Raw genomic sequence first — 23,651 nt, forward strand, 5'->3', positions numbered from 1 at the left:
CCCTCCCTGCGGCGCGCGGGGTTAGAAGGGGATGCGCGGTGCCCGCCGGCGCGCCTGGCGCTGATTGGTGGAAGGCATGCCCCTTGTTTATACAACTAACGCTGATTGGCTGAGGCTGACTGCCACGCAGCATCGCGCGCGGCCATTGGCGCACTGAGCGGCCTCTCAGGGTGAGGAGCAGCAATGGCGGCGGTGGCGGGTGGGGGCGGCTGAGGGCGATGGCGAAGGTTCAGCGCTGCCGCCGTGGGCGCTGAGGGGTCACGGCTGCCCCACGACCCCCGGGCAGCGCCGTGTTGTCCCACCGCGCCGGGTCCGTCCTTCAGCGCGGCACCGCGGGCCCTGCTCGGATCCAACCATCCTCTCCCCTCCCTGGAGCCGCTGGGCGCCTGCGGGCGGAAGGTTCTCTGAGGGTTCTGTGAGGGGATTGAGGCGTTAATTCAATGTCTCTTTTCTCAGCAGCCCCGAGGGGAGATGCGATAGCCTGCGGTGAACCCATCTGCCGCTTCTGGGACCTTCGGAGGCGATGGAGCCGCTGCCCGAGCTCTACGCGATCTTCCAGGGAGAGGTGCGGGGAGCGGCCGGGGGCGGCGGTGTCGCGACATGGGCCGCGCTCTTTGGGCCGTTGTTATGTTGTTTTAGTTCTCTTTGCGTCTCTGTTGTGTTGTGTTAGGGGGTTTTGGGTGGCTGGCGGTTCTGTGCCGCGCACACCCCTGCGTGATTGTGGAGCGGTGTGTTCGTGTGCGGGTGTTTGTGCGGCGGTACAGCAGGGGGGGATTCTGTCCCTCTGCAGAATTCAGATCTCCCTGCAGGGCTGCCCCAGCCCTGGGAACAACAGCACAAGGACGTGGAGCTGCTGGAGAGAGTCCAGAGGAGGCCCCGGAGATGCTCCAGGGCTGGAGCCCCTCTGCTCTGGAGCCAGGCTGGGAGAGCTGGGGGGGTTCCCCTGGAGAAGAGAAGGCTCCAGGGAGAGCTGAGAGCCCCTGGCAGGGCCTAAAGGGGCTCCAGGAGAGCTGGAGAGGGACTGGGGACAAGGGATGGAGGGACAGCACACAGGGAATGGCTTCAAATTGGAAAAGGGGAGATTTGGGGGGGATATTGGGAAGGAATTGTTTCCTGTGACAATGGTGAGGGGCTGGGATGGAATTCCCAGAGAAGCTGTGGCTGCCCCTGGATCCCTGGAAGTGTCCAAGGCCAGGCTGGACAGGGTTTGGAGCAACCTGGGCTGGTGGGAGGTGTCCCTGCCCATGGCAGGGGCTGGAATGAGGTGAGGTTAAAGATTCATGTAAAAAAGCTTTTTAATAACTTAAATAAATTTATTTAATGTTACAAATTATCAATTATACTTTATATAATATATATTATATATTACACATACAATTATTTGTAAAGATAATATATATTACAATTATTCATTTAAATAAGACTTTAAAGGCTTTTAGAATCCCGAAATTGTAGGTTTCTTGTGCGTTTTCTGACCTGTGATTTAAAAATGGGGCTTTGTGGAGAGTTTCCCTTCAGCTGCTGTGTTGGATTTTCTTCACAGGTTGCTGCAGTGACAGATTATGGGGCATTTATCAAAATTCCAGGCTGCAGGAAACAAGGTCTGTGCCTCTGATTTGCTTTGGATGCAGTTTCATGCTGGTGTTTTCAAGCCAAGAATTAAAAGCTTTTACAGAAAGCTTAGAAAAGGATTTTCCCCCCTAAATTAGGAAGAAATTAGAGTTGAAAAGTATTTAGATGAGTGTTTTCAAGAATACCAAAAAAGACTGAGAGGGTTTTTTTGTAACCCTGGGATGTTTTGTTGTCGTTTTTTGGTAATTTCAGGCTATTCTGGTGTGGGATTTTGGTAATTTCAGGCTATTCTGGTGTGGGATTTTGGTAATTTCAGGCTATTCTGGTGTGGGTTTTGGTAATTTCAGGCTATTCTGGTGTGGGTTTTGGTAACTTCAGGATATTTTGCTCTGAGTCATTTGAAGATATTGCACAAACTGTAGAAACTCTCTGCAATTGAGGTTATTTGCCCACTGTAGTTCTTTGATGGCCAGTCTAAATGGGTGAAACAAGAAAGACTGAAACGAAGCTCAAATAAAAAACAAGGCTGAGAAGCTGATTGAAAGGCTCATCTGTGTTTGTGGGAGACCTGCAAACCCCAAATATCCCCTGAAGTTCCTGGTCACTGTAGGGCCACTGTAGTTTTCCATGTGGGTGTCTGTAATTTCAGCTACAAAAACGTTGCTTTGGAGGCCTCTTTCTCTGTAATTTGGAGCAGCTCCTGATGAACTTTTACCTGTTTGATGGAGGCAACTCGTTGTTTCTGACCTGCAGGAGGTACTGGAGGAAAGAAAAGGTTCCTCTTGCTCAGGGGAGCAGCTGAATGTGTTCTAGCTCTCCCAGAGCAGTGTCTCCAAGTGGATTTCATTGGGAATTCCCAGTTAAAATCAGCCAGACTTACCAGTTAAGAAAGTTTTGAGCACCCTCCCCAATAGATATATAATAATTTATAAAGAATGTGCATGTAGTGCTGTGCTAATGGTATGTGCATTATAAACCATGCTCAGAAAGAGATATTAAAAAAGAAAGAGCTAAAAGTGAAACAAGCACTATTAATTTACTTTATTTGTAAAATAATAAAAGAATGAGCTAAATGTTAAGAACTATTAATTTATTTGTATGCATTAAGTATTAAAGGAATGAGCCAAAGATGAAATAACCACTGTTAGGGGTTTTTTATTTATTAAAATATTAAAAATATGCTCTTCCCACACCCTCTGGAATTGGCTTCTCCAGGCCACTTTAGGGACTGCTGTTCTGGAAGGCAGATCTGAGGCTCAGTGGAGACTTGTCCTTATTTTTTCTCTCTGTTGTCCCCCAAATGCACTTGCAGGCCTTGTGCACAGGACTCACATGTCCTCCTGCCGTGTGGATAAACCCTCAGAGATTGTGGATGTTGGGGACAAAGTCTGGGTGAAGCTGATTGGGAAAGAGGTGAGTTTAATTCTCCTTCTTTAGTGCTGTGTGGGTCAAATGTCCTTAAATGTTTTGAGGGCTGTGCCAGGGGCTGTGTGTTACTGTCACTTTGCTGGGCTCTGTTTTACAGCCAAGTGAATTCTCTGCACCTCCAGCTGTGCCCTTGGGCACATCCCTTCTGGGACTTGCAACAGTGCAGGTCAGGAAAAGGGATTTCACAGAATTAGGATCCTGAGCTGGGAGGGACCCCCAAGGATGATGGAGTCCAACCCTGAGCCCTGCACAGGCCCAGCCCCAAGAGTCCCCCCCTGTGCCCCAGAGGATCAGCCAAACCCTCCTGGAGCTCTGGCAGCCTTGGGGCTGTGCCCACTGCCCTGGGGAGCCTGGGCAGTGCCCAACCAGCCTCTGGGGGAAGAACCTTTGCCTGAGATCCACCCTGAGCCTGCCCTGGCACAGCTCCAGCCGTTCCCTGGGGGCTGTCCCTGCTCCCCCAGAGCAGAGCTCGGAGCTGCCCCTGGGGAGGAGCTGCAGCCCCCGCTGAGCTCTGCCCTCAGCCTGCTCTGCTCCAGCTGCACACACCAAGTGCCCTCAGCTGCTCCTCATGGCCCCTCCTGACCCTTCACCGTCTTCATAACCCTCCCTTGAGTGCTCTCTAACAACTTGTTCATTTTGAAATAAGAGCTCATGCATTTCTTTCCCTCTGCAGTCCACGGTGCCCTTTCCTTCTGCAGAAGGTGTGACATTAAGGTGCATCATCTGCATTCAGAGATTCCTTAGAACTCCAACTGAAGACTCTTGCTTTGTTGAGCCATGGAAACAAAGCAAACTGACTGTGTTTTCAAGGTGGAAGACTCACAGAGTTGCACAGGATCTAGCCTTAAGTGCTTTTATTTTTTCCTGAAATGAGACAGTGAGGTTGATGTACAAATCAAGGTCGTAATTTTGTCTGAGATAAGGGGAACAGGTTGAGAAACTTGGTTTTACTTACATACTGTATAAAAGCTACATGAAGGACTTCACAGATTCTTTTTAGCCACCTGTGGTGTGCTTTTTTTTATTTTAATTATTTTAAATTTTATTTGTCTAAATTTCTATTAAACCGCTGTTTGCTTTATCCAGAACACAGTTGTTGGGTTCTTGGCCTCTTTGCTCTAGAAGCATGTTGGAGAGGAGAACAGTGGAATACTTGATTGTTAGATTGCCTGCAAATAAACATAAGCAAAACAGGAGTAGTTTCATTAGCAGCATTGGGGAAAATGCAGAAGGTTGTAAGAAAAAAAACCCCAAAATGTCATCTTTTGCTCTTGCTTCTAAAGTGATAAAGTAATCAAGGAGCTGGGGGATTCAGGAATGAATAGTGCCTAATAGAGACACAGAGAACAGTTTTAGTCTCATGAGAGGATTAAAATAGGAAAAAGAGTATAAACTTTTATTTTTAAGGATGCATGTTGGCCCAAGGACTTGTCCAGGGGGAACTGTCTTGGGGTGGGTGGTTTGGGAATTGCAGCAAAGCTCTCCAATAGGCACTTCCTTCTACAGCTCCAGGCTTTGGTCATACTGAAAACAGAGTGTTAAACTCAAACAACCTATAGTTGGGAGTTATATTATTCCTGAGCCTTTATTTGTTCCTGAGGTAGTTGGTTTATTAGCTACAGTATGCTAATTACAGCTAAAAATTACCAGAACAAAAGCCCTTTCGTGTCATGTCCTTGGTGCTGCTGCTTTTGGCCGTCCAAGTTTCCCTCTTTCCCTGTAGGCCTCCAGAACTACAGACCATTAATTAACCAGACCCAGTGTATTAATTAACATCATGGTCATTAATTGTGCTCATTCCACGTCTCTGTTTCAGATGAAGGATGACAAACTGAAGCTCTCCCTCTCCATGAAGGTTGTTAACCAAGGCACGGGAAAAGACCTGGATCCCAACAACGTTGCCCTTGAGTAGGTAAATCCACTGAGCAGAGTGAAACAGGTCAGGTGGGAATGGCTTCCCACTGCCAGAGGGCAGGGATAGATGGGATATTGGGAAGGAATTGTGTGTGAGGGTGGGGAGGCCCTGGCCCAGGTTGCCCAGAGAAGCTGTGGCTGCCTCTGGATCCCTGGAAGTGTCCCAGGCCAGGTTGGATTTCCAACCCAAACCATTCTGTGGTTCTTTTCTTTTCCACTTGGGGCAATTGTCTTTATGTGTGTGTTCACAGCCAAAATAGAGATTTTACATGGAGGATGTAACTGCAGCTCCCTGGGTTTTTGCTTTGTGCAGAGAGGGCTCAGTTTGTCTCAGAAGGAGTTGATGACACATAATAGTCTGTTAACAATGTGGTTTGTTCTAATGAACTGTGGGTCGTCTCTGTTCTTTGATTTACTTAAATTGTGCCTGTAGAGCAACCTCTGAAAAACCTTCTAGTTGTGCTGTGTTCATACAAACACACGGGGTGAGAGATGATGGTGGATTGAAAATGGAACTGTCCTTCTCTTCCCAGTCAGGATGAGAGGAAGAAACGCACCTTCAGGGACTACACGAGTCAGAAGATCACCCTGGAAGCTGTTCTGAACACTGTGTGCAAGAAGTGTGGCTGCAAAGGTGTGTTTGTGCAGGGCTGGCTGGAGCTTTTGGTGTAGCCTTGTTCCAGTCAGGTAGGATTGTATCAGTGTCTGTCTCATGGAAAGAATCACAGACTGGTTTGGGTTGGAAAGGGTGTAAAAACTCATTTGTTCCACCCCCTGCCATGGGCAGGGACACCTTCCACTGTCCCAGGTTGCTCCAACCTGGCCTTGGACACTTCCAGGGATCCAGGGGCAGCCACAGCTTCTCTGGGCAACCTGTAAACATGGTTGTGTGTAAGGACTGAATTTGAAAACTGCATTTTCTGTCTCTTGTTTGAGACAGAAAATGAAAGACTTAGTTCAACTCCTTTTATGAAAGTTTATTCCTTAAAATCTCATCCCCTTTGGGCTGCTGGAGAGGGTCCAGCAGAGGCCACGAGGATGATTAAGGGACTGGAGCATCTCTGCTGAGGAGAGACTGAGGGAGCTGGGCCTGGTTAGTCTGGAGAAGGGAAGACTGAGAGGGGATCTTATCAATCCATACAAATATCAATCCACACAAATACCTCTCAGGGGGGTCAGAGGTTGTACCAGACTGCTCAGTGGTGCCCAGTGACAGGAGAAGGAACAACAGCCAGAAACTAAAACACAGCAAGTTCCACCTCAGTGTGAGGAAGAACTTCTTTCCATGGAGGTGGCAGAGCCTGGAGCAGGTGCCCAGGGAGGGTGTGGAGTCTCCCTGTCTGGAGACATCCCAAACCCACCTGGACATGTCCCTGAGTCAGTTCTGGATGACCCTTCCTGGGCAGGGGGATGGACTGGGTGATCTCCAGAGGGCCCTTCCAACCCCAGCTAGTCTGTGATTCCTGCTGGGAACAGTTCAGTACTTGCAGTGTTTGGTTAATGTGCCTCACAGCTGAGATCTCACTCTGGTTTTGCATTTTAAGAAGCAAACATGGCCTTCACCAGATCCTCTGACTGTGAACAACGATCCATGGAAATCCCACATGGAGCACTCTTAGCTTGGGGGCAGTGTCTTAGAGCTAAAACCAAGCTGGGGGTTTAACCTGCTGAACTCTGTGTCTTGCCCAGTTCAGCACTGGGAGCCTGACTTGTGTGATGCCTTTCAGGAGCTTTTGAAAGTTGCTGAAGCATCAAGTAGTTTTTTTGTCCAGGAGTTTTTGCTGTGCCCTACTTGCCTTATGTTATTTGGAGCAAATGGTGAATGGGGTTCATGCTATTCTGGAGAAGGTTAATAATGAGTATGGGCTCTGTAGTGGTAGAGAAGCATCTTTAAAATACTATTTTAAAGAATATATATATAAAATACTATTTTAACTCAAAAAAAGTAGGATTCTACCTGTTCCCAGTCTGATTTTAATGATGCTGTCTCCTCCTAACAGCAGGCAGGTACCAGCTATCTGAGTTTCCACTTCAGCTATTAGTAGGTCAGCTTTGATATCTGCAGAGTAGAATCAAAATGAGCTGCTTTCCCCTCCATTTGTGGCTTTGGCTCATTTACCAGGTGCCAATCACACCAGTTTACCTTTCCCAGACACCTTTCTAAGCCCCTGCACAGACATGTCTCTACAGTTGTCCTGTTCAGACAAGAACATCTTAGTTTTTGCCTGACTAATTTCTCCAGAATGACCTGGGTTGTGTTTTAGCTGGCCTGTTTAGTCAGGGCACGTTAAACCAGCTGAAATTTTAGGACAAAAAATGTCCAGTGTAGCTTGTCTTCTTGTGAGTCACAATAAAAAGATCCTCAGCAGCAGTTCAGGTGTGTGAAATGCAAAAGGAAAAGGGGAGGAGCTGCTCCTTCAGACCCTTATTTTACAGGTCATTTTGCCAAGGAGTGTTTCATGCAGCCTGGAGGGACCAAGTACAGCCTCATCCCAGAAGAGGAGGAGGATGAGGTGGCAGCAGCAGGAGGAGACAATAAGACCAGCCTGGCTGAGGAGCCTTCAAAAAAGAGGAAAAAGGTATGGGGTGACCTGGAAGAGTGGGATGAGTAGTTTGCTCTGTGAGTTACTACAGCAACATGGGTTTGAGTAACCAGTTCTGGGCTGGGGAGGTGGCTCAGTTTTGTGCAGATCCTGTAGCAAAACAGGAATCTCCTCTACAGACTTTTTAGTCACTCTTAAACTTTCTCCCTCTATTTGTGTTAAACTGCCTTTAAGCTGGTTCTGTGCTGGAACACACGGCCCCCCAAAGACCTTTAACACACAGCCCCCCAAAGATCTTTAACACACAGCCCCCCAAAGACCTTTAACACACAGCCCCCCAAAGACCTTTAACACACAGCCCCCCAAAGGTATTTCCTGGAGTGAGAAAAGGATTATTATTTTTCTCCTGGTCTTTGTGAGGCTCTGTGGGAATTGCTTTAGTTTCCTGAATGTCTGTGATTCTTGCCAATGACCTGTTTTCCCTCCCTTTGCCCTCACACCTTTGATCCGAGCTCAGTGCCCAGTTTCTGGCTCCAGGGGGTATCCTGACCCAGCCAGAAGGTGAAAATCCATGGGAAAATGGCAAGAGATAAGAGTATTTTTATGTGCAGTGTTTGACCTTTGGCTCAGAATGTGCTGGGATGAAATGCAGGGGAGGCCTGAACCCAAACCAGGAGCTTTTGGGGGTCAGGTTTATACAGCAAAGACTATTGATAGAATCCCAGACTGGTTTGGGTTGAAGGGACCTTAAAGCCCATCTCATTCCACCCCCTGCCATGGGCAGGGACACCTTCTACTATCCCAGGTTGCTCCAAGCCCTGTCCAACCTGGCCTTGGACACTTCCAGGGATGGATCAACCACAACTTATTCCAATTCTAGACTTCAATAAATAATCAAACTTTTATCAGCCCCTTCACAACTGCAGTACCATGTTTATTTACACTTCCAAAGCCCTTTTTCTTTATTGTTTTCCTCTTTGCAGCTCTGTGGCCTCTCTGTGTCCCTGGAGAGGGACAGGAAGCAGAGGTGATGGATTTTGCCTTTCCAGGAGAGGGACAAGGATGGTGTCAGTGATGGCACAGTGAGAACCAGCTCCTGAGGGCTGGGTTCTCCCAGCTCACTGTGGGGTTACACCAGTGCTGATACTGGTGGGAGAGGCTGCAGATGCTGCCAGGAGAATCGTGGAATGTTCTGGATTGGAAGGGATGATCAAGTCCAGCTCCTGGCCCTGCACAGACACCCCAGCAATCCCACCCTGTCCCTCAGAGCGTTGTCCAAACACTCTTTTGAGGTCTGGTGAGTTTGGGGCCGTGCCCACTGCCCTGGGGAGCCTGTTCAGTGCCCAACCTCCCTGTGAGGGAAATCCTGAATAGGGCTGGAGGAGTCTGATTTGAGCACCAAACACAGTTAGTGTTGATTTGATCCCAAATGTGCAGCTCCTGTTTGCTCAGGAGCACTTGGAGAGCTGATCTAGAGGTGGGAAGAGGATTTCTCTTGGTCACAGACCCTGTGCCAGGCTCCATCCCGAGATGTCCTGTGCTTCCACACTGTGTGGGCACAGTGGATGAGCCACAGGTCACAGAGTGGAATACTCCAGAGTGGAATGTCTGTGGAGTGTCATTGCACTGTGATAGAAAATCCTCATAGTTTACTTTCTGTTCTGATCTTGGAATCATGGGATTGAACCGAGTCATCCCTCAGATCCCAGCTGGCTGTGCCTCTCACCTTTCCAGACCCCAGACATTGGGCTTCTCTGTTCTCAATTCCACAGCCCTTCTCCTGCCTTCAGTCTCTTCCCTCTGGCAGGGATGGTGATTTTGTCTGGTAAAGGCTCAAGTTATTTAAATGTTGGGGGGAAAAATTACCCTAAGAGGTGCACAAATAACTCCACATCCACCAGGATGGGCATTCCCAGTGGAGTCCTGCCCTGCTGACACTACAGGATATGGGGGTCACTGTCCTCAATTTGTTCCTATTTTTCTTTGGTTTGGTGTATTAACAGCTTTCCTTTAAATCTTGCTTGTCCCTTTCATCTTCCTCCCTTCTCAAGGAGGACATCAAAGGTGCTCAGATGTTTGCCAGAGCTGGAATAATAACACTTGGAGCTTTCCTGGAGGCAGGATGTGGGATCCTGGACATGAATAGCTCCCTTGTTGTCTGAGTGCCTGCTGTGAGCTCGTCTAGGAGCCACCATGTGCTTCCCTGCCTGGCTGCAGCTCCAGGGATTTACACAGCATAGAAATAGCTCATTTTACCCAGTGACAGTCCCCTGGCTGGCCCATCCCACGTGTGTGACATCAGTGTGGAGCTGGATTCTTAAATGAGGAGCAGGGAGCTGCCACTCCCCAGTGATCCCACCTCCACTTAGTGCCAGAGCAACAGGATTGACACTTTGTTCAGGATCAGCTTTTTCTGCTTTCCTAGACCTGATGCTTTCTGGCAGTCTCTAGGTGCTCTTCCCTCTCCCCAGAGGTTCCTCTCCTCACAGAGATACTCTGAGCTTCTCATTCCCTTTTTTCTCACCTTGCCTTCCCAATGGCTCCTCAGTTGTTTCCTTCATTTACAGGATGTAGCTGTAGCTCCAGGTCTGTGCTCTGGCACAGGCACTGATGTGACAGTGACACAAGTCCCTGTAGTGACAGATCACCCTGTGAGCACAGCTCTGCCTCCTGTAATCCCGGAGAAAAGAAGTGATTTGAGGGAGAAGTGGAGATGCTGGAGCGTGTGCAGGGAAGGGAACGGAGCTGGGGAAGGGGCTGGAGCAGCAGGAGCAGCTGAGGGAGCTGGGGGGGCTCAGCCTGGAGAAAAGGAGGCTCAGGGGGGACCTTCTGGCTCTGCAACTCCCTGACAGGAGGGGGGAGCCGGGGGGGGTCGGGCTCTGCTCCCAGGGAACAAGGGACAGGAGGGGAGGGAACGGCCTCAGGCTGTGCCAGGGGAGGGTCAGGTTGGACATCAGGAGGAATTTCTCCCTGGAAAAGGTGGTCAGGCCTTGGCAGGGGCTGCCCAGGGAGGTGGTGGAGTCCCCACCCTTGGAAGGATTCAAAAATCAGGTGGATGTGGCACCTCGGGGTACGATTTAGTGGTGACCATGCTGGGGCTTGATGATCCTGGAGGTCTTTTCCAACCCTACCAACTCCATGATTCCGTGCTGCAGTGGTGGGAGCACCTCTGGGCAGTGTGTGACAGCTGGGCAGGCACGGGCTGTGTGTCCCCTTCCCTTTTCCTCTGGGGTCAGGGGGTGAGGAAGCTCCTATGAGAACACAGCAGTGTGTCCCTGCTGGGCCTGTGTGGGAGGCAGGAGTGCTGGGAAGAGCTGAGCCCTTTGATCCTGCCTTCTCCTCTGCCTCCCAAGGAAACATCCACAGTGTTCACCCAGGGGTAACCCCTTCCATTTAAATCCTACAGAAACATCCCATCTCCTCAGTCACACTGGGGTGGTTCTGTGATGATCGTTGGAATTGGGGCTTTCTGAAGGCTTTGCTGCTTTTTCCCACCTTGTAGAAGAATTCCAGGTGCTCTGCCTGCAGCTGTTGTCTCTTCCTGTAAAAAGCACACCTTGGTGTTTGTTCTGTGACCTGTGGCTCATCCAGCCTCACTCCATCCTCACTTGGGCTCGTTTTACTAGTTCCTACATGACAGTAGCTGAGGGCACAGCCCTTCACACACTGTGCTTAATCCCTGCTTTTCTGAGCCTGGCTCTACTTATTTACTGCCTACAGGCTGGATTCTCCTCCTCAGATTAATTCTGACTGCTCCTCAAACAAAGGATGCAAAACCACCTTCAGATTTACGTAGTGGATCTTGTCAGGAATTAAACTGGGTGGTGGAATAAAAATCCAGAATAAAAGAGAAGCCTGTGAGGGTTATTGGCACCTCCCTGGAGATGCAGGCTGGCATCTGTGTGGAAATCCACTCTCAATTTTTCCCCAAGGACAGAGAGAAAACGTTGAAACGAGGCCATAACTCCACGAAAGGGTCTGCTGAAAAATATTTCAAGCTCTGGGAGTGTTTCTGGACACTCCCCTCTTATCTCAAAACCAAATACCTTGAGAAGGAACGAGCTGTTGTAACATTCTTGAAGCACAGCAAATGAACCCAAACAAAATCACCCCAAAATAGCCCAAATTTCCCCAAATCCACACATTTTCCCTAGAATTCCATCAAAATGCTACCAAAATCCACATAAAATACCCCAAAATACCACTGAAATTCACCCAAGAGGCCTCTAAAATCCACCCAAATCCCATCAAAATGCACTCAAATACCACTGAAATCCAGCAAAATTCCCCCAAATTCATGGAATTCACTTCAGAATTCCCAAAATGTTCAAAATTCCCCACTAAAACACCAAAATTCAATCAGAATAGCCCCATATCCCATCAAAATGGCCCAAAAGTGTAACAAAATACCCCCAAAACATGTAAAATGCAGCTGAAGTACCCCCAAATCTCCTAAAATATCCCAGAATTTCCCCAAATCCCCCCAATATTCCCAAACCCACAAAACCACCTCCAAAAATCCCCAAATTCCATCAAATCCACCTGAAATACATGCAAAATACACTCAACCCCCCCAAATCCCATCAGAATACCCTCCAAATATCCGAAAATGCCCTCAAAATCTGTCCAAATCCTTGAAAATCCTATCAAAATAGCTCCAAAGCCCATGAAAAGCCACCCCAAATGCCTCCAAATCCGCCCAAAGTCCCATTAAATTCCTACAAAAATTCACCACAGTACCTCCAAACCCACCCTGATCCCCAAATATCCCAAAATTCCCCATGGAAACGTTCATTGGTGAGCAGTGGGATGCTGGATTTTAGGGAAGTCTGAGGTCCTGCAGCAGGATGCTCCAGAAAATCATGGAATTGCTTGAGTTGGAAGGGACGTTCAAGCTCAACCAAAACCTGTGGGAAACAAATCACAGAATCACAAAATCCTGGAATGGTTTGGGTTGGAAGGGACCTGGGACTGGAAGGGACTGGAAGCCCATCCAGTGCCACCTCCCACTAGCCCAGGTCGCTCCAAACATCCATCCTGGCCTTGGACACTTCCAGGGCTGGGGCAGGCTCAGCTTCCCTTAAGGAATTCCCTTAAGGAATGCTCAGCTCTTGTGTTTCTCACTTGCTCCCTGCACCGCTGCACTGGAAGAGTCATGGAATCATGGAATATCTGAAGTTGGAAGGGGCACACCAGGACCATCAAGTCCAACTCCTGGCCCTGCACGGGACACCCTGAAAATCCCAGAGAAAAGGCTCTTTTTTTTTGTGTGTGTGCCAGGAAAAAGTCTTCTGTCTCGGAGCAGCACTCTGGCTCTTAGAGGAGCCCCAAAAAGGAGGCACTGAGGGGTTGTTGTTTTTTTGCAGGCAGCACAGTGCCCACGTGTGCTTCTGTGTCCCCTGTAACCCTGTGTGACATCCTGTCCTGCCTGCAGCCCTCACATCCTCACAAAGTTTCCCAAGCCCTGGAATGAAACTCTCTTGGTTCTTAAGGCCTTGTCAAACTTTCTCACCATGTGCAGGGGCTGGGGAAGCTTGAGAAAATTCTCCTTGCTGCATCCCTTTCCCTGGAAGGTTTAACTCTTTCCCATCCTATTCCGAAGACTGTGAGGATTTGCTTTTTTTGTGTGTGGGGGGGGGTTGGGGATTTGTAGGATTTGTAGTGAGTCTTGTTATCCCACAGGAAAATGTGGACACTTGATTTTGATTGTGGAGCTACAAAACCTGGTAATGCCAAGGGTCTGCTGGGTGTGGAGTGACTCCATCCTCTGCTCCCTTCCCTGGAATCCCAGAGGACTCTGCACAGCTCCAAACCAAGTGTTATCTTGGCTCTTCTGCCTCCCTAAAAGAGTTGTTCTCTTTCACATTAAATAAGCTGCCAGCTCCCTTCTTTATTCCCTAATTGACAGGCTGTGCCTGGTGCTGGGACACCCAATCCATGAGAAATCGTGTCCCTGGTTTTAAAGGAAATACAGACTCAGCTTGTCTCTCCATGATCTGGGGGAGGAATATTTGTGGGGAAGCTGCACTTGTGTGGAAGTGGCTGGAGCTAATGGAAGAGGGAGGAATCAGCCTTCTCTTCTCTCCACATGAGGACACTTTCCCCAAGCAATTGGCTCCTTAGGGGAAGTTTGTGGTTGAGGGGTTAAAGTGTGGAAGGGAACAGTTTGGGAGGGTTGTGCCCGGTCCTGTGGGTGCAGCAGTCGTTGCACATGTGGGCACCTGGGCAGGTGCTGCTCACTTGGAGCACGGATGGCTAAAAACTGGGAGCTGTTCTGGCTGGGCCACATTCCTCACTGGGGCTGTCCAGGGCTATCCCAGGCACTCTCACAGGCTTGGGTCACCTCACTGCCCATCCCTGCTCCATGAAACCCTCCCTTGTTCTTCCCTCGTGTCCTCTTTATGTCCTTGAATAGAGCAAAAATTCCTGGTCAGCCCCTCTGCTCTGGAGCCAGGCTGGGAGAGCTGGGGGGGTTCCCCTGGAGAAGAGAAGGCTCCAGGGAGAGCTGAGAGCCCCTGGCAGGGCCTAAAGGGGCTCCAGGAGAGCTGGAGAGGGACTGGGGACAAGGCATGGAGGGACAGGACACAGGGAGTGGCTTCCCAGTGCCAGAGGGCAGGGATAGATGGGATATTGGGAAGGAATTGTTGGCTGGGAGGGTGGGGAGGCCCTGGCCCAGGTTGCCCAGAGAAGCTGTGGCTGCCCCTGGATCCCTGGAAGTGTCCAAGGCCAGGTTGGACAGGGCTTGGAGCAACCCGGGCTGATGGAAGGTGTCCCTACCCATGGCAGGGGGTGGGACTGGATGATCATTAGGATCCCTTCCAAATCAAACCATTCCATGATTCCCTGATAGACATTTGCCAGGGAAGTCTCTCTTTGCTGCTGATGGATGGATGAATTGGTAGCTCCCTGCTGTAGGCCGGTGTTGCTTTTGGTTGGGAAGTTGGAGCTTTATATTAAATATATGCGAGATATTACAATTATTTTTAGAGGCCCACTTACCTGCTTCCCTTTAGTTCCCAGAAGAAAGGGAATCTCTCAGTTTTTTGCAGGATGGGGGTTGGATGGCCCCAGCATTCTCCCTCTCCGTGCTGGAAGGGGATGCAGCAGCTGGGCTGTGTGTGCTGCCAGCACAGGCTGATCACATCCTCTCCCCAGCACTGTTTTCTGATTAAATACATACAAATTGCTGCTCTGCATCATCAAACTGTTCAGTGCTTTGGGGTGCTCTGCTGATGCAATTCCAGTGCACCCAGGCCTGATCTCAGGGTAATCTCTACTTGGTGGTTCCTCACGTGCCTCAAATTTGAGGGTTTAGCTGCATTTCAGAGTTCCTTGTGACCTTTATTCCAGCACCAGCTGTTCTTGTTCTGCATCCAAATGATGGAGAGCTTTTGCTTCAGGGCTTTGCAGAAACACAGCCTGGGGGGCTCCATGTGTCCTGGAGAGGGGGGAATGTGGGAGAGCAGGAGGGAGTGCAAGGGAATCCAGGAGAGCACGAGGGGGTGGAAGGGACACTGGGGAGGAGGAGGGGGTGCAGTGGGAAGTTGGGGAGAAGAAGGGGTGCAGTGGGAATCCAGGAGAGCAGCAGGAGTGCACTGGGAAGTTGGGGAGCAGGAGGGGATGCAAAGGGAAGGTGGGGAGCAGGAAGGTGTGAAGGGGAAGTGGGGGGCAGGAGGAGGGACAAGGGAAGGTGGAGAGCAGGAGGGCCTGCAGGGGGAAGGTGGGCAGGAGGGTGCAAGGGATGGTGCAGAGCAGGGGGATGCAATGGGAAGTTGGGGAGCAGGAGGGAGTGCAAAGGGAAGGTGGGGAGCAGGAGGGGGAGTGAGGGAAGTTGGGGGGCAGGAGAGGGTGCAGTGAGAAGTGGGGGAGCAGGATGGGGTGCAGAGAAATTTGGGGAGCAGGAAGGCGTGCAAGGGAGGCTGGGGGGGAAGAGGGTGTGCAAAGGAATCCAGGAGATCAGGAGGGGGTGGAAGAGAAACTGGGGAGCAGATGGGGGTGCAGGGGAGGTTGGGGGGCAGGAGAGGAGTTGCAGAAAAAGTTGGGGAGCAGGGTGGAATACAATGGGAAGTTGTGGGGCAGGAGGGGGTGCAGTGGGAGTTGGGGAGAAAGAGGATGTGGAAGGGAAACTGGGGAGGAGAAGGGGGTGCAGAAGAAGTTGGGGAGCATGAGCGGGTGCAGTGGGAATCCAGGAGAGCAGAAGTTGGGGAGCACAGGATGGTGCAATGGGAAATTGGAGAGCAGAAGAGGAGGGGCAGGGGAAGTTGTGGGGCAGGAGAGGGTGCAGTGGGAAGTTGTGGGGCAGGAGAGGGTGCAGTGGGAAGTTGTGGGGCAGGAGGGGGTGCAGTGGGAAGTTGTGGGGCAGGAGGGGGTGCAGTGGGAAGTTGTGGGGCAGGAGAGGGTGCAGTGGGAAGTTGTGGGGCAGGAGGGGGTGCAGTGGGAAGTTGTGGGGCAGGAGGGGGTGCAGTCTCTGCAGGGAGGTTGTGCCCAGAGCCGCAGGTGCTGGGAGGGCACTGGGTTCATCCCGGCTGCAGGAAGCTCTGATGGGCACGGCTTGGGCTCCCCTGCCAGGAGCAGCTGTGTTTGGAGAGCTCCAGCACATCACTGACCATCTCCTGGCATTCTGGGGGCTGCTGACGGGGTGAGGGTACAGGGATGGTGCTCATGGCTATTTTAGAAACCCGTTTTTTGGGCGAAAAAGCTTCATCCTTCCAACTTATATTAATAAAGATCAACCTTAAATAACGGAGTGAACTCTCACCGTGGAGTGAGGGCAGGGACTCTCTTTTGGTCTAAGTCTTTCCAGGCTTGGCTCTTTCCATGTTGCTCCCCCCTGCTCTGGTCTGTGCCATCCCCTGTTCCCGGCTCCTGCAGCTGTGGGCCCACAGTGGGGGTTAACTCCTGCCTCCTGGGGCACAGTGCCCTTTCCTGGCAGGAACAGCTGAGGCACAGGGACACAAAGCCCCTTGCTGCCCTGCTGAGCACAGGTGACAGTGTTCCCACATGTTTTCCATTTGTTTTCCCAGGAGAAGAAGAAGAAGAAGAAGCACAAGGCAAAGGAGTCCTCAGAGTCAGACTCGAGCAGCTCAGACTCGGACAGCTCAGGGGCTCAGCCCTCCAGCAAGAGGAGCAAGCATTCCAAGGCTCCCAAGAAGAAGAAGAAGAAGAAGAAGCACAGGAAGTAGCCCTGGGAATGAGCAGGGGCAGGGTGGGATGCTGGCATTGCCAGTCCCTGGTGCACACCACGAGCAGCCAGCAGGAACCAGGGACAGAGTTTCCTTCTCAAAGTCACCCAGGCACGTGGTGTTACTGGTGTGTTACAGGTGTGACCTTGCTACAGGTTGTCCTCTGTCACCTTGGCACAGGCTGCCCCTTTCTCCCACAGCTCGTGCCAGGACAGGCTCATGACACCCTGCAGGGCACCTCTCCCAGGCACCTCACCAGGGCACCTCTCCTGTCCTGCAGCCTCGTGTTCCGCTGGATGGGCTGCCAGCGGGAGCCTGGGTGACATCAGCTCCTGCAGGGCTGAGGTGGCACTGCCAGGCTGTCCCCACACTGCTCAGGGACAGCAGAGGGTGTTGCTGGGCCCTGGGATGGGGCCACGTCCCCCCCTCCTTGGCTTTGGGCTGCAAAGCTGCCCCAGCTCCCTCTTTGTCTGCAAACACTGGGAGTGGAGGAGCGAGAAGCACGTGGGGAGTGGAGATATTGTCAGTAAACACTCTACAGTGTTTGCTGCCTTGGAAAGTGATGGAAAAGAAATCTCTGCCATTGCCATTTCCAGCTGTACTTTGTAGCTGCTCTTTTCTTCTGTCCCCGCCACACTCGGGCAGGGAAGGAACAGGGCACAGACCTGCAGGAAAGGGTTTTTTTGCAAGTCTTGGCTGCTTCCCCAGGTCCCTGGGGTGGGAAGGGGGTGTGTGGTGAGGTAACCCATAGGAGAAGCTTGGTGCCTTCTGGGAGGGAGCAGCTGGAGCATAATCTTGTAACTGGAGCTGAAGGTCAGGGGGAAGGGATGGCAGGGGCTGGGCAGTGGCCTCAGGGGGTGTCTGCCAGGAGCAGGAGCAGCTCCTCCGTGCTGGGACAGATGTGGTGAAGGAATTGGGGAGGTGAGTCTTTCCTGTTGCCTCTGGCTCTACGGGGAGGACAGAGTGGGGTTGGCAACTCCCTGTTGGTGTCACAGCGGGAGGATTTGGGGTTGCTGGTGCAGCCCGTCCCTTCCCCGTGTGCTTTGCCCTTTCCTGTGCTGCTCACCCCAGTTCCCCATGGCTGCATCCCCCCTCGGGGCCAGTTGCCTTCCCAAAACCAGCCACCAAGTGCTCGGGACCTTGATTCCGGTCCTGCCCTGGTGGAAGGATCACTCTCCAGGGAAGGAGCTTGTCTGGATCCTGGGCAATCCACAGGCAGAGCTGCCGTGGGACTGAACAAATATTCCCCCTGGGAAAGCACATTTCTAACCATCACAGCCTCTTGTTTCCACAGCTTGGAGAAATGGGCTCCAGGGATCAGTGGGCATTAACCCCATCCCTGCCAGGGCTGGTTGAACCCTGGGTGGTGGCTGAACACTACAGATACAGATGGGCACATGCCAGACCAGCCTTTTCCAAGCAAACTGACCACAGAGCTGTAACAACACGGCCTTTATTCTTTTTCCATGCGAGTTTTCCCATTATTAATTAAAAAAAACAACCCCAACAAGAAACCACAAACCCACCCCCCAGGCCCCGGGGGGGCTCCGGGGTGGGGACAGCAGGAGGCCCCGGCGGTGCAGCGGCTCCAGTCCCACGTGGAGCTGTGCCCAGCAGGGGTGGGGATGTGGGCTGTGGGATGGACGTGGCACTGGGTGGCAGCAGGGGCTGGGGCAGCGTCTATGTCGCCTTCTCGTAGGTGCGGGTGCAGACCACGTTACCCATGGTGAGAGTCTGGGGGCAGATGATGAGAGAGGGGTTAGTCCAGCTCTTGGCCTGCCCTGGACCGAGCCCTTCCCGGGTTTAACACCCTTTCCTTACCAGAGTTAACTTCCCATCCTTCAGCTCCCGCACCAGCGATGTCTCCTTCCCGTCCCACTTCTGCACGTGGACGAGTTTCCCGCCGTCCAGCTTCACCACAGACTGTGGGGAGAGATAAGGCCTGCTGTGAAACCCTCCTTCCCAGGCTCTCAGGGCTCTGGGGGGGCTTTATCCCTTGGAGGGGATGTCCTTTGCTCACGCTGGAGCCCCTCAGTGCTCAGGATCAGGCTGTGGGTGCCACCCTCGGGATGCCCATCTGGGATCATCCCACCCGGCTTGGTTAGTCCTTCTTAACCCAGGACAGGTCCTGCACTGTCCTCTGCTCGGTCACGGCCTCGGCTGCCCCAGCGTGCCCTCCCTGCCCCGGGGCCAGCGCAGGGAGCCCTGCCCAGGGCCGCGTCCTGCTGCGTGGCCCCGGGAGCTGAGCCCGGCCCCGACGCCGGAGGGCTCAGAGAGGCGGGGCGGGGATCGGGGCAGGTACCGGCGCTTTGAACCGCAACTTCTCTGCCCTCCGGAGGGCTTGGGAGGGTTTTTGGAGGAGCTAATCCAGCAAACGCGCCTCTGCTCGCCGGGCCACTGCTGCTGACTCAGCCCCGAGCCCGGCCGTGCCAAGGGTGGTGTGACTGCACGGGGTTGTGCCAGGACAGGCACTGCCCCGGCCCCATCCTGCCCTGTGCCCCTCACCCCCTCGGGTGCCTCCATGGCTTGGGTCGGTTCATAGCTCCTGTGTCCCCACAGCCCCAGGACCCCGCAGGGCTCTGGGTGCTCCCTCAGAGCTCAGCTCTCCCTACAGCTGGGTTGTCCCCACTGCTCAGGTGCCAAGAGTTTGGGTACCTACAGGAATTTGAGTGCCCCACGGCCCTGGAAACCATTGCCAGAGGGCAGGGTTAGATGGAATACTGGGGAGAAACTTTTCCTGTGAGGCTGGGGAGGCCCTGGCACAGGTTGCCCAGAGAAGCTGTGGCTGCCCCATCCCTGGAAGTGTCCAAGGCCAGGTTGGACAGGGCTTGGAGCAACCTGGGCTGGTGGAAGGTGTCCCTGGCCATGGCAGGGGGTGGAACAGGGTGGGCTTTGAGGTCCCTTCCAACCCAAACTGTTCCATGATTCCATGCAGTCGTGGGTGCCCCACAGCTCCACACCTCCCCCCCTGCCCCAGCCCTGCAGCCCATGGCTCGTCCTGGCCCTGCTGAACCATCACGTGCCCTCTGGCCCCCGGCCGAGGGGCACCACGTCCCCGGGCTGGGCAGGAGCTCTTGGCTGGTCACACGTTCCTGCTGCTTTGAACAGTTTCCAGCAGTTCCGGAGAGTGGGAATGGGGGTGGGAATGGTGGTGGGCAGGGCTCTGCTGCCCCGTGTCTGCCCGGCTCACACTCGCTCCCTTCCCCCCCATCCTCACTCCCTGCTCAGCTCTTGTGCTTCCTGCTTTGGGGCCGGGAAGGGGTTTTGTGCCCAGCGAGCCTCAAGGTGCCCTCTGAGGTTCCCCCCGGGCTGGGTGGGGGGCACGGGGCTGCCAGCTGCTCCCTGCACGGGGGATTCAGTGGTGTGCGGGACCAGCAGCTGGAAAACAGGGAAAAGCAGGGGCTGGGTCAGTCCTGCAAGGGAAAATGTCTCTGCAGGGTGGGAGAGGCCATGAAAGGTGCTCTGACCTCCCTCAGGTGATTTTTCCCTTGCTCTTATGATGAGGAACAGCTCTGGCCAGATTTTGGACTCCCCAGGGACCCCCGGGGATGCATCAGCCCCTGGGGAGGAACCAGCTGGGTGGGATTGTCCGGGTGCTCAGTCCCTGTCCCTGCCTGCAGAGCTGCCTGCTTGGGAGGACGGGCAAAGAGGGGGCTCAGCAAAGAGGGGGCTCAAAAAAGAGGTCTTGTGCTCCTCTCCCCCCGGAGTGGGGACACTCACCACCACCCCTCTACATCCCCTGGCCTCCTCTTGAGCAAGCTGGCACTTGCAAGCCCGGCTCTTGCACAACCTTCCCGTCAGCTCCGGGGCCCATCCTGCTCCCAGAGCTGCAAAACGGGCTGAGGGGGGGGTTGTGCGGACCAGACCAGGCTCGAGCACCAACCCCTGCGGGCAGAGGGGTGTTCCCCTTCCACAGGCAACCAGGACGGAACCCTGGAGCCACGGGCTGGACTCCCCGGAGCCCAGAGAGCCTCTGTGGGGTGGGCAGGGCCGGGGGCAGGGCCGGGGGCTCACCTTGACGTGCCTGTTCGTTTCATTGTCGTTTTTGGTCTTCCGTCCTGCCGCGTCCTTCGGGTCCTGGCGGTGTTATTGGTCGTGTGCTCGCCGTTGTCCGTGGCTATCGTTCGGATCGCTCGGCTCGTGCGTCGAAACTCACAACTACATCCACAACCCGCGGTCGAACTGGCGCCTCCTCAACTGAATCGAACTAACTAACTACTCGTGCTAGTCGAACTCCTCGCCCAGCTTGAAGTTGATCTCGGTGTTCTTGAAGGTGCTCTGGGTCTTCACGGTGACCTTTTCTCCGTTCACCTCGATGATGGTGGTGGGCTTGGTGAGCCCGGCCATCTGCCGCGTGGCAAAGCTCACGCCTGGGGGGACAGGGTGGGGGCTGAGGGCGATGGAGGGGCAGGATGCTCCTCTGATCCCTGCGGCATCACCCCGGAGCTCTCCCTCCCTCCCCGTGATTCATCCCCAAAACTGCTCCCCACCCACGGTCCTGGGGGGTTTTGCGTGCCTGCCACACTCGGGGGGGCTCTGGGGCACAAAGGGGCGTCCAGGGAATGCTGTCGTTGCTAAGGGATGGATCCTGCACCGGCACCCACCAGCTCCCGGGCTGGGTAAGGGGGGCACTGGTGCCTGTGCCCCCTCCCTGCGCTGCTCCGGTGTGGGGGAGCACCCTGCGCCGGGGCTGGGGCTGGGTGCTGGGGGGCTTGGGGGCCAGTAAGGGCTGGGGGGTCCCGGGCGGCTCCCAGCACCCGGGGGGAGGCATCTCATCCCTCCACCCTCTGCCACGGGTTGCCCAGGGGAAGAACGAGACCACCTCACCCAGCCCGAGACCCCCTCACCCAGCCCAAACCTCCGCACACAGAACCACAGAGCCCCTCCCAAAAAATCACCCACCCAGGCAGCAGCGACCCCCCCGCCGCCTGCGAGTCCTCCACCCCAGATCCCCGCGTGTGGGGGGCTTCGCCGGGCAATGTGGGGAAGAGGGGTGTGTAAAAAAAAAAAAGGTGATGATGTGACTCCAACCCCGCTCAGCCCCCCCTGCTCACCCAGAGCCTTCATGTACTCATCGAAATTGTTGGTCTCCACCAGCTTCCAGGTGCCCGCGAAGGCTTCCACCATGGCGAGGGGCTCTCAGGAGGTTGGGCGCGCTGCGAGCGTGGCACCGGCTGCAGCTGCTGCGGCCCCGCCGCCGCCTTAAATAACGTCCTCATCACATGATTGGAAAGAGCACAGCGCTCCAGAAATACTCCCCCTGGCAGCGCTGGCAGCGGCCACTCCCGGCACGGCCACTCGGCCACCCGCCACCGGCCACCGACCCCCGCCGGGCCCCCCCGGGCTGGGGCAGAGACAGAGAGAGGGACACTTGTGTCATGAGCTGTGCCGGGCTCGGCGGGGCCGGGGGTGCGGGGTGTGGGGAACTGAGGCAGGGCAGGGCTGGGCACGGGGTGTGTGCCCACCGCAGGGGACGTGGGGAGGGGGCGGGTGCTGCCCGTGGCGGTGGCACACGGTCAGAATTGGGGACACTGGCAGGGACAGTGCCCTTCGGGGGACAGGGAGGCTGGGCTGGGGACACGGAGGCACGGGGAGCACCAGGAGGTGTGTGGGGACATTTAGGGACTCCGAGGGAGTGTGGGGACATGTGTGACCCCCCCTCAGCCCCCAGCTCCTTGTGTGGGGGGACACACACGTGAGCCTGTCCCTGCTCCATGTGCGTGTGGGGGCACATACGTGACCCCTGTGTGTGGGGGGACACACACGTGTGTCCCCAGGGATGCTCTGTGTGTCGGGGGGACACTGGGGACATGGACAGGCACAGGGCTCTGGGACCCTGCCACGTGTCCCCTCACTTTGGGCTCCAGCGGCAATGGGGTCGGGGTCAGTGCATCCCCAGAGTGTGGGGTCACCCGTGGCCATGGGATTCCGTGTCCCCCAGTCCCTGGGGATGATCCACCTCCTGCCCCCATCCCCTGTCCCCAGAGGGACCCAGCTGGGGGTTCGGGTGTCCCTGAGCCCCGTGGCTGCAGCGCGTCCCCTCATCTTGGGGACTCTGGGGTCAGAGTGACCAAGTCCCTGAGTGACCTGGGGACACTTTCTCCCTGTGTCTGGCCCCAGTGTGTCACCACAGGCACCCAAAAATAGCCAGAGCTCGTGTTCAGCTTCCTCCTGCTGACGCTACCACTGAGCACGACCCCTCACCTCGTGCCCTGGGGGGGACAGGAGCTGTCACTGACCCCTCACCTTGTGTCGTGGGGGGGACAGGAGCTGTCACTGACCCCTCACCTTGTGTCGTGGGGGGGAGAGGCACTGTCCCCACAGGACGGTGTCCACTTGCCCTGTCTGGGACACCCCCTGGGCTCGGCTCTCCCAGGTCAGACAGATGATTTATTCCCTGTGGAGCCAGAGCCCTCATCACCCCCACACACCCCATGGCCTGGGAGGGAACACAGAGGGCAAGGACTGTCCCCTTGTCCTCTCACCTGGGTGTCACTGTCCCAAACTTGCACAGCCCTGTCCCCACAGATGCTCCCACAACAACGGGACCATGAGATGGGAGCATTCACAGGAACAGCTGCCCACGTGCAGGGTCACCAATCCACAGGGACACCCACCCAGAGGAACACCAATCCACAGGGACACCAGTCCACAGGGACGTCAATCCACAGGGAACACCAATCCACAGGGTCATCCACATGTAGGATTCCACACCCACAGGGTCACCCACCCGCAGGAACACTGATCCACAGGGTCACCCACCCACAGGGTCACCCACCCACAGGGACAGCCACTCACAGGGAACACCCATCCCTAGGGATACCCACTCATAGTGTCACCCGACCACAAGGAACACCAATCCACAGGGTCACCCACCCACAGGGACCATGTGTAGGGACATCTGAGCACATGGACATCCATGGGCACGCCTGTCCCTGCACATGGACACACACAGGAGCACACACAGACACACAGAGGAGCACACACACAGACACACAGACACAGACACAGA

At 54.3% G+C, this 23,651-nt stretch overlaps 2 protein-coding genes across 3 annotated transcripts; one reads left to right on the forward strand and one right to left on the reverse strand.

The window, feature by feature from the left end:
- The first annotated feature begins 196 nt into the window (after positions 1–196).
- On the forward strand, positions 197–18,104 carry ZCCHC17 (zinc finger CCHC-type containing 17). 2 transcript variants are annotated; one of them, XM_027736749.2, is made up of 8 exons: positions 197–310; positions 457–565; positions 1,544–1,601; positions 2,885–2,985; positions 4,817–4,908; positions 5,448–5,548; positions 7,351–7,493; positions 16,481–18,104. In XM_027736749.2, exons 2-8 carry the CDS (start codon positions 524–526, stop codon positions 16,637–16,639), a joined length of 696 nt encoding a protein of 231 aa, XP_027592550.1. In that variant the 5' UTR covers positions 197–310; positions 457–523; the 3' UTR covers positions 16,640–18,104. The 2 variants fall into 2 exon arrangements, with proteins under 2 accessions (XP_027592550.1, XP_027592549.1); XM_027736748.2 differs by having other exon boundaries at positions 460–565.
- Positions 18,077–21,951, reverse strand: FABP3 (fatty acid binding protein 3). Its single transcript, XM_039388553.1, is given in 5 exon segments — positions 18,077–18,373; positions 18,461–18,562; positions 20,654–20,689; positions 20,852–21,009; positions 21,694–21,951. Coding segments are annotated over 5 exon segments (423 nt in total). The 5' UTR covers positions 21,767–21,951; the 3' UTR covers positions 18,077–18,319.
- Positions 21,952–23,651: the final 1,700 nt, after the last annotated feature.

The sequence above is a fragment of the Pipra filicauda genome, unplaced genomic scaffold, assembly GCF_003945595.2.
Source record: "Pipra filicauda isolate LSUMZ 115617 unplaced genomic scaffold, ASM394559v2 scaffold664_size391380_pilon, whole genome shotgun sequence".
Lineage (NCBI taxonomy): Eukaryota > Metazoa > Chordata > Aves > Passeriformes > Pipridae > Pipra > Pipra filicauda.

Excerpts from the sequence above, each read along its gene's own strand:
- ZCCHC17 (XM_027736749.2), top strand. The coding sequence starts at position 524 with ATGGAGCCGCTGCCCGAGCTCTACGCGATCTTCCAGGGAGAG. Across the intron at positions 1,602-2,884 it reads TCCAGGCTGCAGGAAACAAG|GCCTTGTGCACAGGACTCAC; the intron begins GTCTGTGCCTCT and ends ATGCACTTGCAG. Across the intron at positions 5,549-7,350 it reads CAAGAAGTGTGGCTGCAAAG|GTCATTTTGCCAAGGAGTGT; the intron begins GTGTGTTTGTGC and ends CTTATTTTACAG.